The sequence below is a fragment of the Hippichthys cyanospilos genome, chromosome 7 (assembly GCF_059441005.1).
Source record: "Hippichthys cyanospilos isolate Australia breed blue-spotted pipefish chromosome 7, RoL_Hcya_1.0, whole genome shotgun sequence".
Lineage (NCBI taxonomy): Eukaryota > Metazoa > Chordata > Actinopteri > Syngnathiformes > Syngnathidae > Hippichthys > Hippichthys cyanospilos.
The window spans coordinates 12,406,270-12,425,287 of NC_142375.1; the positions used below are offsets into that span (position 1 = coordinate 12,406,270).

The following is a 19,018-nucleotide window of genomic DNA, read 5'->3' on the forward strand; positions in this document are numbered from 1 at the left end:
ACATAGTATTTCTTGTAAAGTGCTTCTTCGTCCATGCAACTCCAAAGACTTATTTCAATATCTTCACAGTACAGATGTTCAATCCCAGGTATATAGTTAAATTTTTTGAAGAGTAGAGAAGGATCTGGTTTGATCAAATTTGAATGCATTCTGTCCCCTTTGAAAAATGAAGGTTGAAGAATTGTTAAGATCAAGATTAATGACAACCTACCTTTTTCAAACCAGTGGTTCACGTTTTTTTTTTTTTTTTTTGTATTTTTATTTCTAAAATACTCATTTCTTTCCTGCAGTTTTCTTCCTGTATATATCCTACCTTTTTTCCTCAATCTGTGATCCAAATTGTAGGTCTGTGTTGGCAAGGTATAGCCATTTGTGGACTTTTTTTGAATGGGGGCACTCAAACTTGATTGGAGCAAAGCTGTTATGAGCTGCATCTACTGTATGTGGTTGCAGTCAGCTAACGGATATTAAAACGATTCAATGGTTACCTGTTTTTGAGCACACAAGACGCTTTTGGATGACATGGTCTTGCCATACGTATGCACACCCACACACACCTATAGGCACACACACCGGTGCCCCAACTCATTTTTCTTGGCCTTCTCTGGTCCCTGTTGATGAGCTCCCCTGATTGGGCCATGCGGTTGCCATGCGGTTGCCAGACCGCACCCCTGCTGCGTGGTAATTGGTGTCTATGGTGTTGCCACGTGGCCACGGGGCTTTGACTGACAGCTTGGCCGCATGCCCTTCCACGGCTGCCAATGTGGTGTGTAAGTGAGGAATGGTGGGGGTTAAGTGGCATGGACTGGCAGGGGGTGAACAGTCAGCATGTCATGAACAGGAGGGTGAGGTGGGCTGAGTTGGATAATCAGATGGGCTTGTATGAGACTCAGCCAGGGTTATGGCACCTGCTTTTATACCGGAGACTCTCTGAAGGTTGAACACTCTCTGTTACGGAATGTATGCCAACCTCAGTTTTTGACCGCAATTCCAGTTTTCAATATTTTGGGCAATGCCATTAATTGGAGTACAAGATTAGCACATAATGGTTATTACATCTGCGCAACTTCAGGTAATTATGGTCAAATGAACTTGACTGCTTCGAGCACATTTAGTTACACTGGCAAGAGCTTCACCTACCGCTCACAATGTGGGAAATCTTAAATACACTTAATTTTAAGCACAACAAGTATGAAACTTACAGATCTGAACAAGAGAAAAAATATGAAGAGTTTAGGAAACTGATTAAGACTACGCTTCTTAATCCGGTTTGCCTTATGATGTGGTGGCAACAAAACCAATTTTTCAGTGGTGTTGCAATACTTTTGCTCATACGTACAGTACAATTCAAATTCAAACAATCACTGTGGTTAAAACAGAGCAAATCTTCCTGAAATCAGTTGCAACACTGTGGAAAATGCAAACATTGTATTTGCCTTTTGAAGCAAACTAAAACTATTTTGTAGTATTGAACGGGGTATAAGCAAGACAATAATTACACAGTTGCTTTTTTAGCATTTCTACATTCCCACAGAATGCGCACTCAGCGATTTGGTCACATGTACATCTTGATGTCATTGTTGTCATACTCATTGATTTCTAGAGGCTTGACATTTATGACATTTTTTTACAATGCAAAACATGACTTTTAAAAAGCAACCACCGCCACCACCAGGCGCTCACCAAAAAGTGAAACACTTTGTTGTCCCACCCAACATACAATATCCCAGCATTTAACTGCAATTAACATCTGATACAAACAGCATTAAAATCAGATGATTGAAAGGTTGTTCTTCAATGTATAATCTGCTTTTACTACAATTGATCTGTTAGCGATGGTCTAATCTGTCCACATGCTTAATTTTTGTGTTTGTATTATTATTTTTTACCTTTGGCCAGTCTTCTACTGTACCCTTCTTCTTGTAAACACTGTCATACCCGAGCATTTCCTCTTCATGTACTTTTTTATAGTAGGCCATGCTCAGCTCACTTGTTCCGCTCTTTGCTTTTGTGTTTTTACATCCTTGGCCCGACTTTGCAGACCCACAAAAAGAGGTAATGAAAACCCTGTGCGTTTACCAACCCCTGGTCTTATTTAACCTTGCGCCGGGGCAAGGGTGATGTCACAAAGGAAACACTTTTCACGCACACACAGTCAGCCTCCACGCTCCTCCCACCCCTCACCATTGTCATGTATAGTGTTGCTAATCTGGCCCTGTCGTTTCACTATCAAACATAACCTCCATTTGAGGGGCCCCGCTTTCATTCCAGTGTTGGGTGTGCGTGTGTCGTGCTTTGCTTGGTGTGTTAATGGGACCAGTCAACAGTGCGGTACAATGAGCGGGCTGTTTTGAGGTTCCTGTTTAAGTGTGCGGACAGGAAAGTTAGATCAAGGGGTGAAAAGGCATAATACTTTAGAGATGTTATTTTTTTCAGTTTTGTACAGAGCATCAGTTAAGTTGTGATTGCTTATTACATGAGACCATATTGAAGGATGGATATCTATCTTGACCTTAGTTTTTTTTTTTTTTTCCTCCTTTAGTTATCAGCTTTAAACTGCTGCGTCGGGGCCACTTCCCACAAGGATGGTCCTGACTGCGTGTTTGACTCTGTGTGTGCGTGTCACCCCAGAGAGCTGGGAGTTCATGGTTCATTAGCCACACATACACTTCCGTTCTGTTGTCACTGGCGGCACACACACACTCACACGCAGCTTCCTCCCTCCCCTCTTCATCTCAAAGTAATCAGAGTACCTAAGAGAGAGACAGGTAGCATCTGTCGCCTTCTCTTTCGTGATCTTCCCTCCCGCCGTTGTTGTGTGTCCCCCCTCTTCCATTCCATTGTTTTGAATGTCCCATGACAGCACGCTGATGAGATCATGGGAGAGTTGTCCCTTTAAAGTAGATCGTAATAGGGCACCTTAGATTTTCTTTCAACTAAAACTAAGCACACATAAGAAAATAACCAGGGATGCAATTAACGATTATTTAAACATCAATACATTTACGTTTTTCTTGATTAATCGGTGAATCTAATAAAAAAAAAGTTTTATTTTCCAACTAAGTCTGTCTTGATAAATAAATTATCACTCAAGCTATCACGATAAATGGCTATCAATTTTTCTTTTTTTTTTTTTTTCATTAAAGAAAGCCGATGAGTGCACTTTCATTGAGTAGTGCAGAAATTTAAGAATATTTAACCATTGAAGCTGTAATCGAGAGGATTTGGACCATTTAAAATGAAAAAAGTTATCTAAGGGATTATTTGATTACTCTAAATAAATGAGTACTTTGATAATTGATCAATTCTTGATTAACCTTTGCACCTCTAAAAAGAACCTTGTTTTTCCCCTGCTTTTATATGAGTGTGTAGAGTACTCAAGATAACCAACACAGCACACCAAACACTTATTTGTCCACTAACATTTAAGTGTCATCCCCCAAACCAGTAGGCCCACTGCACACCAAACCAATGTCGGGGATCAGAACCCGTCGTGTGCCGCCATCTTGGTATGGCGAGACACCATTGGAACGTCTGACGTCGTTGCGTCTGTTTTTTAGGATATTGACTGGACATAGGACTGATCAGTGAGAGGCAGTATAATAGTGCTCCAGGACATAAATCCATTGGGCTTGCAGGCCAACACTTTTTAAATTGGGTAGCATTTGCCAGCTTGTTTTTTTGGAAAGCTGGAATGGTTTGTTTGCCTGGGTTGTTCGTTCCAACTTTCGGGTTGGCTGAAAGGGTTTGTGATGCGGCCAACATGGCGGCGGCATCTCTGGAGTCTGCTTAGCTGCAAAGTGAAACCATCACCATCTGCCTCTTCACCTCCTTAGCATATGTGGGCCTAGCATGTAGCAAGCAGCTCCAATAATTCCTGGTTGTGAACAGAGCCTCAGCGTTGATTAGCATATCTTTCTCCTTGCCCAAAGACCACCACCCCCACACACCTTTTTTCTTCACCAATCCTGACCCCCCCTCCCGCGCATGCATGTGTTTGATTCCTCGGCCGTGACAAAGAGTTTCACCCTTTATCCGTTTGTGTGTGTGTGTGTGTTGCTGGGATGAGGGGCCCTTAGATTAAGGGAAAGCTTCCTGCTCTTTATTTGTGGAGTCCCCCTGGGAGACGCTTTTGGAAGGAGTTTCGTTGAGTCGCCAACGCGCGCACACATACACACACACAGCCACTGCTTCATACATGCACACACCTTTAACCTCGACCTTCTTTCAAACTACTCATTGACTCAATACCAATTGTTTAACACCAACTATGCATGAACACATGCCACTGAGGCCCCCCAACCTGTTCACAGTAGGCGAGCACTATAGAGCTTCCTTGTTCATTTCTCTGTGCTAAACTGACCCAAACTAAGTAGACTGGAATAACCTTTAGTTACATGCAGGTGGTACGAACCAAATTAGTGTGTGGAATGTGACAATTAATCATGAGGCAGGGGCTTTTAATAGGCAGATATAACAGATCAGACTAGAGGTGCAATAATAAATCAGTTATTTGTCAACAAAATATTTCCTCCAATTAAGTGTAATTTTTGACAATCGATTGTTTTGGATGTATTTTTTTTATTATCCAAATCCTCATAACTTCAGCTTCTGAACACTAGAAATCCTAATTCAGTAGCCTTCCATGAAACCAGATTGATTATCTTTGTGTTGGATTAATTAAATAACTTTTATCCAGGCAAAAATAATGATCATTGCTTTCCGATTTCTCAGGCGTTGTGGCCCAAACCATATTGTTTGTGCATTTTCTGCACACTTGAGTTCAAATAATATCCAGGTTTTTTTTTTATGAAGGGGTGGAAATGAAAACAGTTCTTTTTTGTCCACTTCATTGATTAATTAACAGATTATTTAATTTTTAGAACAATCATTATTTGCAGTCCTGGGACTGCATTGATTCAAGGCTATAAAAATAAAATTGTCATGACACAACTTCTATTAGAAGAACATTTAACTCGATGTATATATATATTTTTCCTTGAAAGGAGAACAAAGATAACTTGTTTTAGTTGGGAAAAATTGGGAATAAATTCAGTTTGAAATGAGCAAAAATGACATTTTGACTGCTAATGGATTATAATGTGCTTAAAAGTAAATCATGTGCTTGGTTCTAAGTATGCTTCATATTTTTCATTGGTTTGCACTCAGCAAGTGTGTTAGCTGTGTTGCCTGTGAGCCAAGTTTTTTGCCATGTCTTGGGTGAATGTTTTAATTATTATTTACTTTATCTATTTTAGTTTATTGTTATTTTTTGTAAGTATCAAGCCTTGAAACCTTGTTTATATACTGCTTGTTTAAAACAAGGGCAATAAATAGACATGTTTGACCAAACATTATGAATAATCGTGATTAATAATCGCGATTTCAACATTGACCAAAATAATCATGATTATTATTTTGGCCATAATTGTGCAGCCCTAGTATTGATTTATGTATAGTAAATAATGACACCAGTGTTTCTTGTATATAACCGCTATAAACAGAGTACATAGGTACAAGGTAATAGGTGAAAACAGACTGCATATATCAGCCATTTGCTTGTATATTTTTGACTAGTATTTCAACTGCCATTGGCCGCTTTGATTTGTTGGAAGATTAATCGGTTGTAAACATAGGCCCTAATTTTTAGACTAATTAAAGGATTATCAATTATAAAAACCTGCAAAAAAATGTGTCCCTAATGACCAACAGTATGTTTTAAATATAATCGTAGGTCTAGTTATCATTACATGGTGGGTGGAGCTCCTCCGGAGGCTGCCATGACTGTTATAGCTACGGATAATGTTAGATGCAGAACCTCCTGCTGTCCGTAATGAAAAACAGTCTAAATCTTACACAGTGTCTCTTCAAGTGAATTAAGATATCACATGGCGCTCTCAGTCATATTCAATGTACAGTTTGGAAATCACTGGAGTAGAGCAACAGCACTCTAATCCAAAAGATGTCCTGTGGTATATCTTACACTCAATAATGATTGTGCATGCTAAGTTAAAGCGCTACTTTTACTTGAGTCAGTGACTTAGATGTTATTTGTGAGGGGAAGGTCAGGATGGAAAGAGGTTCCATCCAAACAACAGCCATTTTAATTTGCTTGACAGGGATGAGGACTGATAACCCCCCACCCCCCCCAATGCTGCCGCACATCGGGACTCAAGCAGAAAACGAGGCGAGGGAGTAAAAGCAAAGAACTGGGGCTGAGCAGAATAGCGATAAGAGCTTGGGTCAGAAAAAAACGAGGGAGAGAGAGTGTAATATTTGATTTTGGCTCAAGGCTGCGTGTTTGTCCAAAGGCTAAAAACTGTCAAGCAGCTAATCGTGGTGCCGGATGCACGGCTGTGTCTGCATGTGCATGTGAAAGCAAGTGAGCCCTTGGTGGGTCATTGCCACCAGCACATAATTAATGCCAAGAACATGTGTCTGCGTGTGTGTTTCCGTTACAATTTCTAGATGTCAGTTAGTGTTTTGCGCCTCTTAAGAGAATACGCTGATCTCCCCGGAGGCGCTGTTAGTGTCTCGTACAGATGTGCCGTGCCGCCAGTGTCAGTTTCTGTGTGCGCCCGTGTGTGCGGATCCTTCTCTTATGGGATACTAAATCTACGCCTCGGGATTTTAAGGTCTTCGTGTTTCTCTATCAGTTTGAAGTCATCTGTTTATTTTTGTTTTACAGGGCCAAATTGCATCATATCTCACACGGCACAGTATTGGTACAATGGATGTCAGACATCCATTACTGTAGTTGTTGATATGAAATTCCAATATATTTAAAAAAAATGAACTAAGATAATAATGAAAAAACATTTGCTATCATTAGTGCCATCTACAACTTGTAGAACTTCATTGAAAAAGAACATTTGATTTCTTTGCGAGTGTACATAAAAATGAACAACAGGGACTGTACAGGTGAGAACTAGGGGTCTTTTAATTAGAGCTAATCAGATTGCTCTCTCTTTTTTTGCATCAGGGTTCTTTTTGGGTTGGGGGTCGGAAAACAATGGTCAATCACTCCCTGAAGAGGGCACTGATTGGCTGTCATTTTGTTTGGCATAACCTGATAGGCTCTTGTTGTGAGTTGAAGGACAAATACAGAAGCAGAAGGAAAATGTGGAATTGGAAGAGCATGTGAGGGGTGTCAGTCCGATGAATGATGAATTTCAAAAGAATGCTCTGACGGCACCTTTGATAAAGGTCGAGTGCGATGCATTCTATGGAAGGAGTTTGCTTGGCACTGAAGCAGCTCGAGTTTCGCATACCGCGTAAATCCAAAGTACTATGTTGCAGCCATAGCTGACAATAGCAACAAGGACGTTAATATAGCAAAACTTATTGCCAAACCAACTCAAGAACATCTCGCGTTTCAACAAGTCTACTATGGACAGGATGGGCAATGTTTTATTCTGATGTTAATTTCTAATCATTTGGCAACTGACAAAAGGAAACAGTACCATTCGTTAAATTCTATTGCTTTATCATCCAAAATAATAATATAATATGTCTTAAATTGCAGAAATTTGTAGATGAGATTAATTCCATCAATTAATGACAGAATTATACAGTACTTTATTTCATTTTTTTCCCTTGACAACACTAGTGTGTACATCTTCACAAATGGGATTCAGCTGTTTTCAGAATGAAACAATCCAACTCAAAATCATCTTAAATGGTAGCCAGGACAAAAATGCCAGCATTTAGTTTTGCTTTTCCAGTATCCTTTTCTTGATTTTTATTTATTTATTTTATTTTTGCTTTCGAGCAGAAGGACTGAATGTCTGCCTTTACTTGTGTTTAGGAAATTTTCTTATGATCCTAATACATCGCAGTGAAATTTTTTTTGGGCCATAATTTTAAATCTTGTAGTATGTTTGCCACAAACACATCACAGATCATCACCAAAACAAAACAACAGAGACAATGAAGCATGGTCTTGTCAGCATTCTGGTTTGGGGCAGTTTGGTTCACCTGGAAAAACTGTTCCAAATGTCTGTAGAAAACCTTCAGACTTCTGCTCATAAGCAAAATGTGTTTGTAAAAGCCTACTAGAACATGTGAAATGTAATGAATAAATGAGGCACTTTAAATGGTGGCAGCTGTTTATTTTTACTTGCGCTCATAAAACTTTTTTTTTTCATCTTTGGAATTGTGCATCTTATGAGCTGCATTTGTGGTGGAAGAAGTTTTGAAAGTATCTTGCTCAAAGTGATAATGACAAGTCACATTTACATTTATATTGCCAAGGTTTTTTCTGCTTCTGAAAACAAACTTTGTCAAGTTGGCACTGGACTGGAACTGTGTATTTTTGTTTTCACTGATTTTACCGTAATTCTTCAGTGAAAGAGATTTTAATTATCATTCATGTTTTTGCAAAACCTAAATACCTGTATATTGTCATTAAAATCTATTATTACAAGTCTTTCTGTGATCCCTCCTCTTTCATTTTTGTTTTTATCTATACTTGTGTAATGACAGCAAAGAAAGTGAATACCTGAATATGATGATGAATATGATGTCATAATTGAGCTTTCTCCTTATGGTCTGAAAGATACAGTACTTTACATCTGCCTACAGTAGTCCTGCAACTCAAAAATATTTTTAATAATCAAATCTGTTATTGTTTTTGTTGTTGATTTTGTCAATTTATCGATGAATCTAACTAAAAAAAGAAGTATAATTTCCATTCATCTAACTGCTTCTTTTTTTTTTTTTTTTCAGATGTTGAAAAAGATATTAATGGCATCTGGGTGGTTTCAGGCAAAGACAGGGAGGTATGAGGGAATAAGGAATTGGTGTAAGACAATGATCAGAGTGGTTACTTGTAACCGTGAATTGATGATGTTTTCACTGTCTTTGTTTCAGGCTCAAATCTTCAACAAAGATCAGCGAGCCAAGGCAGCCGTATCACGTGTTGCCCACCGATATTATACTGACAAGAATGTCCATTGCCGAAACTGTGATAAAATGGGACATCTTTCGAAAAGCTGCCCCGGACCCAAAGTCAGTTCTTCTTTTTTTGTTGCCTTTTTTTTTTTTTTTTTAACATAACCCTTGTCTTGTATTTTGTCCAGTTCTTTTATCTTTGCATCAATGGCATTTCACATCAAAGAAAGTGCATTAAAAAAGACGCTAGGGAGCTGAAAGTTCATCCATATGTTTACAACATGTCAAAGTTTAACATAGCATGACCACTTAATTATCACACTACCAGGAGTGAATGATCTTTTGACTGAAATACTGGGGGAAAAAATGACCCAAAAATTGTCAAAATACAGCAGAAGAGTTAAATATGGACATCTATGAGCATATGTTCACAAGAGCTAAAAAGAATTGTGTGACTCTGCAGAAAGTGGGTGTTTGCTTCCTTTGTGGCGATCCCAACCACCAGTCCAGTGAGTGTCCCTATAAGCACTGCAACAACTGCGGTCTTCCAGGTCATCTTTACAACTCCTGCAGTGAGAGGCCTTATTATCACAAGAAGTGCCATCGCTGCCGCATGACGGGACACTTCTTTGATGTGAGTACAGCTTCGTCTTTTGAGAGAAAGCAACATTATGAATTGAGCAAACAAGGTAAACTGTGCCTGCTTCAGCTTGTATCACAAAGCTTGTCTACTAGGATATAAAAAATATTATTACGTTTTCCATTTGTCATATGCTGTACAACTCCACCAAAACCCTGGACTGCTAATGATAAAGATAGGCCGACACCTACAAGTGTTATGTTGTTTTTACATTTTAGTGTTAAACATGTCACTTTACACCCATGTTTATCCACAGTGTACTGCAGACACAGGCTGATAGAAAACTACATCATACAAATCTAAAAGGGGAAAAATCAATGCTAAAATAGAGGTGTTACAATTAAGAGTAACAGTATTATTTTTAACACTTGAAAGACCAATCAAATTTTAATGTTAAGAATATTAGTGTTAATTAATACATTGCGTGTACAGTTATAGTTTTGTCACGATAATAATGTGCTATGGAATTGTCACCAGGGGGATCCGAGAGCACGACCAGAAACCTTAAATAGAATGTCTATTAACAAAGTTTGTGTACACATAACCAACATAAAGTATGGATCAAATATTCACTTTTGGTGTCTGTTGGCAAGTGTACTCATACTTACTCTTGAGTAATAATTCAAAGGGGGGGGGGGGGGGTTAAACACACGCTGCTGTTCACTTTAATTGATACACTTGAGTAATTACAGCTTAGTTATGTCCCCGCCATGCCGCATATACAGGCTGAATGTGTGTCTGTTGCTTGGGGTTTGTTTGTTCACGTTGAAGGGTGAATCTAATGACCATCAATGACAATTATCCCACCGCAACATCCATTACCATGCCCACCGGCACTATGGCGGCCAGAGCTGGAAAACCCCGCGTTTGTAACTAACCTGCGTGCGTCTCCATGTGTCTCGCTTTCTTTTTTGCACTCTGTCAGTCAGTCATGTACTGTGCCCTGCGTAATGGATGAGTAGCCAGGTGAACACCAGAGGGAGACCAGCGCTTGGGCTACACCCCACACCCACCCCTTCTCTTGCTTTCAGACCATTTTCTCACCCTAGTACACCAGATTTTCCATTTACTGTGTGAAAGTTAGGTCGAAATTTTAATTAGTTTTCTTGGGTAGTAAAACTTTATTTCTTGGGCTTGATGCATGTCTATGCATGCCTGTTTGTGAGTGTGTGCTTGTGTTAGTGTAAAAGTGTTTCTTTATGTGTGTGTATGCGTATACGTGCACACATTTGTGTTTGTGGAAAAGTGAGAGTCAGGTCTCTGTCCCTGGGGCCTTTCTGTGTCTCTCATTAAAGACAGACGGTTGACGGAGCGCAAGTGTGTCGCTCGCCTCGCCTGTCGCCCTCGACAACAACACGCCACCCTCGCGGTCTGGAGGGAGGAACAAACGCAATGTGTATGTGTGTGTATGGGGAGGTATCGGGGGGTTAAAAGAACGCTTGATGAGATGGAGAACACCACAGCTGTTGAAATTCATTTTTATCTTTATGTAAGGAAAAGCCTGGTTGCTTAAATAGATGAGGCCACTATACCATGTTTAATGAGGTCTCTGCCTTTGGGTTAGCCCCTTCATTGTGGAATTTAATTTTAGGGTTGGAGTTTCTGTTGTTATGTAACCGGACTAGGGTTGCAACTTTCAAATATTTTTGGTCTGGCAATTCTACAAATATATTTGAATTGAACATTGAGTTTGGGGAAAAAAGAAGTATATTTTTTGTTTGGTGAAAAAGAACACGAAAGACCAAATAACACATTTTCACTTTATGATTGACGAACTTTTAAAAAAAAAATTAATAACATTTTTTTAAAATTAAAATTTGACAAATTTTTAAGTAATTTTTGTTCTAAGAGAGAATTTTTCCAGCTAAGACAGCACATTTGAGTCAATGTGGTTTGTTCGAATGCATTCAATAGGAGCATCAATTGGGTCAGGTTGTCAGCATCAAAGCGTGCAGAGAAATTTGCTTTTATCATGCCAGCCTATATGGAGCAATCGAGTGCTATTAGCGCGAGGCCAATTTATTCCATAAGAACTAATAGAGCCTGAGCCACCAGTAAATACTGACAATACCAGTGTATTTTAGTCATTTATTGGCACCCCAAATTGGCAATTGAACATCGTTTCATAACAACGTTATGTTGTTTGTATCGGAAGTCGGGAGCAGCAGTTGCAGGAGAAAAACTTGCCAAGTTATTACGTTACAACACGCAACTGGGAGCAACTTAAAAATAAAAGAGTACCAAGGCATTCATGTCCATGTATTATTTGGTAAACTAAGGTTTATATTCAGAATTGTCGCTGCGTTTGGCTTGGCATTTTTTCTGACGTGTACAGTAATATTTTGAGAAAAAGAATAAAAATGCCTCAAGCAATTTTTTGAGTTGGATTTACCCAAGGGTTCATTTCAGCTCTAAACTGACAACATCATATTGAAAGCTTAATGGTGTTGTTCACAACACCATACTATAACCACAGTAATAGACATAATGATGAATAAATATCTTTCTGGCAAAATGGGGATCAACATCTTTGACAAGCTCCTGTATCTCAGTGTGCAAATGATGCGGTTGTTAAGTTTAAATCTACCTTTCCTTCTAAAAGTAGCTTTGACTTACAGTGTGTAAGTAGATAAACCTTATTGCCAGTGGCAACTGGGGAATTTTCAATTTCCCAGTGGGAAGTGGCGGCATTTGAAGAGGATGTCGAAATGCAATGGGAACAGCGTGCCAAAGCCCCGGAGATAATGCTTTAACCACACCAGGACAGAGCGACAAGACATGGCCGACTGTAGAGAGATTCAGTCATTTGCGGCTGAGTAACACAGAAGAGGTTTTGCTTGTATGCAATGACACTACAGCCTTTTCATCAGATTGAAAAAAGACATTTGAGAATGACTTCATGCATTTATACATACACACATGCACAATGAAGCATCTGTCGTTGTTCCATTTATTATTCTCATTATGTTCCTTAATACTTGCTTTCTAAACAATTTTCTATTTTGGTGAAATTAATCAACACATTCTCGACCTTTTTTCTACAGGCATGTCCAGAAATCTGGAGACAGTACCACATATCGGTGAGTATCATACATTACAATTTAATATACTGTATACTGAATTAGAAAGACAACTGCTATCATGACTGATTTAAAACGGTTGTAGCAACACACATGGAATCTCTCAAACACATGATGGAAATTCTATTATGATCCAATGAAACTGAGATTTTTTTGCCCATCATATCAAAAGCAAATCGACAGAGATGTGTTGATGTGACATCTTGCTTTGGACATGCGTTTCTACTGCTGGAATTAGGTTGATTAGTTCTATATAGCAATCAGTATGAGCACAAAACCTTTATAATAGAAAACAAAACATGAATAAATCAGGAGAGGTCAATGAGCAGCTAAAATTTGAAGATAATCTAAGGCACTTTATATGGTGCCAGGTCTGCACTGGCGCCTATTTGCCATAAATTAGAGTATGGTTGTTGAATTCTGAACAGCCACATTCCCATCCCCTAGTTGTGAGAGTGTATGAACACATTATCTCCGGGTTTGTTTTGTTTTTTCAAGTAGCGCACATCACTGGTCATAATGTTGTGAAAACATTTTGAATTTATTAATTTTGGTGTCAGAAGTATCACCAAAATCTGACATTTAAAAGGGGGTGTATAATCATCCTCCCATTTACCGAACGGTAGATGTGTCTCACTTTCTCTTCCGCTTTCTGCACATTACCAGGTTGTGATCATCCCACTCCATTCCACAGATGTTTCTTTTATTTTTTTCCTCATCAGTAATACCTTTTGTGCCCCGGATTGCGATATGATAAACATCATCTTTACAGATGCCTTATCTTTTTTTTCTTTTTTTTTTAGTTAGTGAGGCCTTATGGCTCATAAAAGAGGTGATTACAGCCACCTAGTGGCGCCAAATGTTCTGTTGCCATGTTGTTTGAGCAGTTGCAGCTAGAGTTTATTCAAGTGGAGGAAAAATGTGGAAATTAATTGAACCTTGACATACATCCAAGAAATGAGCCATTTGATAAAATGCGATGTATCATGTGCACTACCCACTTTGGGTGAAAATGAAAATGCCAAACAGGGAAATGCATTTGCTTATGTGTAGGTGTGTTGTTTCGATGGGTGAAAAGAGAACTACTTTTCTCAGCTGCGTGTGCATATTTATCTGTGTGTGTGTGCGCATGTGTGTGTGTAGGAAAGGGTGTGATATAGACCTCAGCCTAAGAGAAAAGAGCAGCTTGTTTGTCAATTAAAAGACGTGATAAAGCATGAAATGTGCTGCCAACGCCACTCGGGACAAACGAGTGAGAAAGAGGCAAGACGAGTGTGTATTTGCATATATCTCGCTGTGCACTTCGTGCATGTGTGTGCGTGCTCTGGGAGGTCTGTCACTCCTCTGTGGAGATTAATTAGCAGGGGCTGTCTCCTGAATAGGCAGCATCGTTAGTGCCGGGGTAGCATGGAGGGAGCGGGACAGCGAAGTTCCTGGAGAGACGCCAGCCGGAAAAGGCAGGATTTGAGTTTAATGTTCATATTAGCGTGTTAGCGAGCGACGTCCTTTGCTCTAGCCTGCTTTAATTCAAGACCACAAATGAGAGGAAGTGTCACCTCATAAGATGATGCAACTGTTTCATGTTTGTGTGGTGGCGTGTTTTAACGGGTGGTGGATTATGACCCAGGTCTAATTGAAGTATTTAAGCCGTTTAAGCGCAGGGAACAGAAGGTCGTTACACATCCAAACTGGCGTGGGGGTTCAGCGGGGTCCGCATAAACAAAACAAAACCACTCACACTTGCGCACACGCACACTCTGCATCCAAACACGGGTACGGGGCCTCCTTCTGTTTAAGACAGCCTCATTTTATTCATGATGCTGCTTATGACCCTGAACTCCCCAATGTGAGGTAGTTGTGTGTGTGTGTGGTGTGTGTGCGCGCGCGCGTGCGTGCGCTTTGGGAGATGTGACTCTGTCACCTTCCGCTGGGCTCAGCCAGGTGTGAAAAGGCATTCTGTCAGACCTTGCAACTGCTCCATCCAATGAGTGTGTGTGTGCATGCATGCGCACGTGCGCTAGGTCCGTTTATCTTCCTGAGCATGTGTGTTGTCGGGAGTGCACCTGGCCCTCAACTAACAAACTCCTCTAAAGCACACACTGTTGACCACAATGCCCTGGGGTGCCTACTGAGAACATCCTGTGAGATACTCACACACACTAAAAATATTTTGAGCAACAGTGGGAGTCATAATCCATTTTAAACATTTTCAGCCTTTATCTGCTTTGAAAACTTTATGTAACATCACGAAATGTTGTCATTATCCAGTATTTTGCCCTTTCTTTATTTCTTGCAGTTTTCTTGTTTTAAAAATTATCCTTGCAAAATCCATCAACATTGCTTTCATTTTCATATTGGACGTGCTGCCATCAACCCATCTTCTATTAGATAAAATTAACTTAACCTTTTTTAACAGAGTACGTGAGATATGGATATATTGTTTATGGACATACAATTTAAAGAAGACTTCAGCTAATGTTTTGGGTTTTTTTTGTCTGGTAATGAATCGACACAACCTTTGGGTGTGAGTTGAGCCTGTCATATACATTCAGCAATCATAAAATTGTATACACTTAAACACAAGCTGATTATCAAAAAAATCCGTTATGATACTGTATACCTTTTTAGGATTGTATTTATTATACTGTTGTGCAAGGGTGCACAAACATTTTTGCCCCAAGATCCACGTTTTCAGTAGCCAACATCCCACGAGACATCATTAATTACTATGTTTTAGCTAATACAAACTAAAACTCCTGACTCTATTTTATTGCATCCTGAAACGCTATGATGTCACTCAGATGTGAATGTTAATTTGAATACTCCTATGATGCATTTCACTATGTTCAATACCGGAGGTCCCCTTATTAATCTATAGTTATTTCTCAAGAGACTTTAGTGAGCCCTATAGTGTTTGGAATCCAGAGATTTGCTGTATTTTATTATTCATTACTAGTTTTACATTGCACTTTGAGAAGTGTGAGCTTTTTATTTAAATGTCAATTCTGCTTTTTGCAGGCAATTAGGTATTACAACAGAGTAATTAATTTTGCCTTTCTTTCCATTGTCAAGTTATCTATGGCTTGAAGCGCACGCACAGAATGAGCTACTTCTGGTGGTAAGAGAAAAGTAAATCTAACTTTACAGAAAGCTAACTTGACTCGAAACTGTCAAATTTTGTGTTGCTTTTTGGGGGGGGATTTTAATGTCGGTCATTACCATTATAATGACCAACATTAAAATCCAATAACATAGTAGTTCTTAAATGATCATTAAAAATAAGACAAAGGGTTCACTCAAAAAGTATACGAATATTTATTATTGTAGGCTAAAATAAAGAAAAAAGTTGAATTTAAAAAAAAAAAACTTAAAAAACTTGGATGATTCGATAAAAAAATGTATTGCTTATTTAAGTTATAATAAAAATGGCTCCTAAATATTAGCAAGAACTTTCTTAAAGATTGGGTGCTAATGTATAGTGCTGTACTCAAAGCTTCATTACAACTGAGCTGCAATTGAAAAGTAAAAAACTGTATTAGCTTAAAAAAAAAAAAAAAAAAAAAAAAAAATATATATATATATATATATATAGATTATGCACACCTGTATACTAAATTCCAACGTTTGATTATCTTTTATGTTTTAAATGTGTATTTCATCCAGTGTTTTATTTTTTTCTCCATGTCCCAACACAGTGAGGTTATGTACTCGTATCACACTTTAGGAATCACTGCTATAAGTCCTAATGTTTCCTCATTACGTATTCTGGCAACACAATGTGGACAGCACATTCAAAGTGCATTCATTTGAGTGATCAATTTGAAGTCCAAAGGTCAACTATATTTAACCACATCTTACCTATATTCAACCACATCTTGGGGAAAAAAAGCACTGTAGGTCCATGTTTCTAAATGAATTAGGAAAACACTGGACTATGAATACATAAGGGGAAAACGCAGATGAGGAAGGAAGGGTAAAATTCTGGCATCCAGCTGTGGAGAGCCTTTAGATAGAAGACAGAACATTGTGTGACTGATGGAAGAAAGATCAGGTGTGCACTGACAAGGGCAACTTTAATAAATGTAAAGATCATGCGTTAATACACACCGGCATACACACATACTTACTCATGCACAAACTATACACATTTTATTCAGCCACAGTGCTGTGCCTGGTGCACCCCCATGTTGCTGCAAATGTAAATGGTATGCTCCTTGTGGTAGTGCTATGCAATAATATTGATATATTGCGATACAAAGTGACGCAATACGCGTATTGCATTACTGCAATTCCCAATATATTGCGTATCGGTTTTAAAACACCTTATTGTCGTAATATCTTGTTTTTTAAAATCAATCTGCTCTGGAGTTGCTTTCATATCATGATTTTTATCATATTATGACATGTTCTACATGTAAATCATTTTAAAACACCACATTTAATGTTACATTACCTTTCGAGTGAGGCCATGTTCCAAAGCAAAGGTGGCGGCGGCGGAGGAGGGCAAACAACAGAAAAAGAAAACGTTGATACAAAGATAGCATTTCCTTCGTTTCAGGCGTTGTAGTCACATCTTGGGCTTCGTTCTGTTCACCCTCATAGTCATCCGTAGTAAGTTCCAGAAAAGCGCAATAATATCCACTCCTCCTCAAAGCGGCCATATTAACAGCAGTAGAATATCATGTTGCGTTTAACTCTAATAGGAATTCTGAGATTTCAAGTTTTGTTTTTTTATACAGATGTGACCATATTTTGAGGTTTCACTGAATTTATAATTATAATTATTGATTTCTGTCAGTTTAGTACTCATAGTACTCATAGTGGTGTGTGGGCTCCCTCTTTTGGTACCTGAAAAAGTAATAAAAAAAAAAAAAAAAAAAAAAAAAAAAATATATATATATATATATATATATATATATATATATATATATATATATATATATATATATATATATAAACCCTTAAGTAGTTTTTTTGTTGTTGTTTTTTTAACTTAGTACCTGTCAAAACTTTTAATTCTTTTTTTTTTTCATTATATAAAACGACAATCCTGGATGTGTAGATTAACATTTGTTGTCATCATGAGGAGGTGTTGATGGAATTTTTAGGTAAATTAAAATTGTTAATCAAAACAGCGTATACTAGTGTACTAATTGAGATTTTTCAACGTAGGCATACTTTCAACTTTTCACATCCTGTATTTTCTCTGTCACTTTATGATGTGTGTGATTCTTTCTGACAAGGAATGATTTTCACTTCACAGCTGTGCATTTCAAGAGTTCTCAGCTTGAATTTCTCCACTTAAATTTGAAGGAGTTTCCAAAATTTTAACAATAATGGTCAGCGTAATCAGAATCAGTATTTTAAGTACAGTGTTTCCATTTTTGTCTACTAAAGTGCAAGTGTTAATGGTCAAATTACGACTACTGTTGCAAAGGTAAACAAGGACTCTTTATCAAATATATTCCTGTTTTGGCTCAACACTTGGGAGCACTTCTCTCGTGCACACACAGTCGTATTTTAATATGGGTCATGATGGTCAGACAGGCGCATTTCCGAGTTGATATTCAGCAAAAAAAAACAAAAAAAAACATGAATAACCACTGGGCTGATTGTTAGCGGGTCCCAATCATACCTTTTTTCTTTCAGTTGTTTGAGGTTGATTTCTTAGCTGTAAGTTATTGACAGGGCACAAATTTAACGCTATAAGTTGTGGTGTTGGCGTTTTTATTGTTTTTAACAATAGCCAATTCACTATCAGTTAAAACAAAGTGCATTCTTTTCTCCTGTTCATAGCGCTCTCAAGCTACGCAGTGTTAGAGCGTCAGTTGGTGGTCAAAGGCAGAACTGCACCCCCAAAGTACAGGCTGTACTCAACTGTTTTATATTGAAATTGTTAATTGTAATGCCTGGATGCTTCATTATTATTTTCTTAGTCTTTCCAAGTGAGAATTTAATTGTGGACTTGGTTAGCTTAATAAAAAGACTGATTTACCCTAACATCATAAACATATTAAAAGATGTATATTGGCCCAGGTTCAGAGAATGATCGTTTTTATGTTGTTTTAACGTTATTCACTAATGTTTGCATCGCTTTATATAAAATTCCTCTGAAATTATGTTCTGGTCAGAGATGCCTGCATACACACATTACATTTTTGGCACAGGTGTTTTTGCATGCACTGCTTGGAGGTACATGGCATTGCACGTGCACACAGAGACGCACACACACATTGAAAGGTGCTGCGTTATCAGAGGTCTTGCAGGCTTTGCAGGTCTTTGTGCCTTTCTGCTTAGGTGGATGGTTTCGATTTTGTGCGTGTGGAGGAAAAGGTGTTTGTGTGAAGTTGATTGGCAGAGATGTAGAAAGAGGCTTTTGCCTCCTGACCAGGCCATAGGAGATTGT

At 38.5% G+C, this 19,018-nt stretch overlaps 1 protein-coding gene across 1 annotated transcript in view; it reads left to right on the forward strand.

The window, feature by feature from the left end:
- The window catches only part of zcchc7 (zinc finger, CCHC domain containing 7), a 43,323-nt gene that overhangs the window by 18,697 nt on the left and 5,608 nt on the right, over positions 1 to 19,018 (forward strand). Inside the window, exons 4-7 of the mRNA XM_088419710.1 lie at positions 8,728 to 8,780; positions 8,872 to 9,009; positions 9,356 to 9,526; positions 12,577 to 12,612. Of these exons, the coding sequence (XP_088275836.1) occupies positions 8,728 to 8,780; positions 8,872 to 9,009; positions 9,356 to 9,526; positions 12,577 to 12,612 (398 nt within the window). The remainder of the gene's footprint in view (positions 1 to 8,727; positions 8,781 to 8,871; positions 9,010 to 9,355; positions 9,527 to 12,576; positions 12,613 to 19,018) is intronic.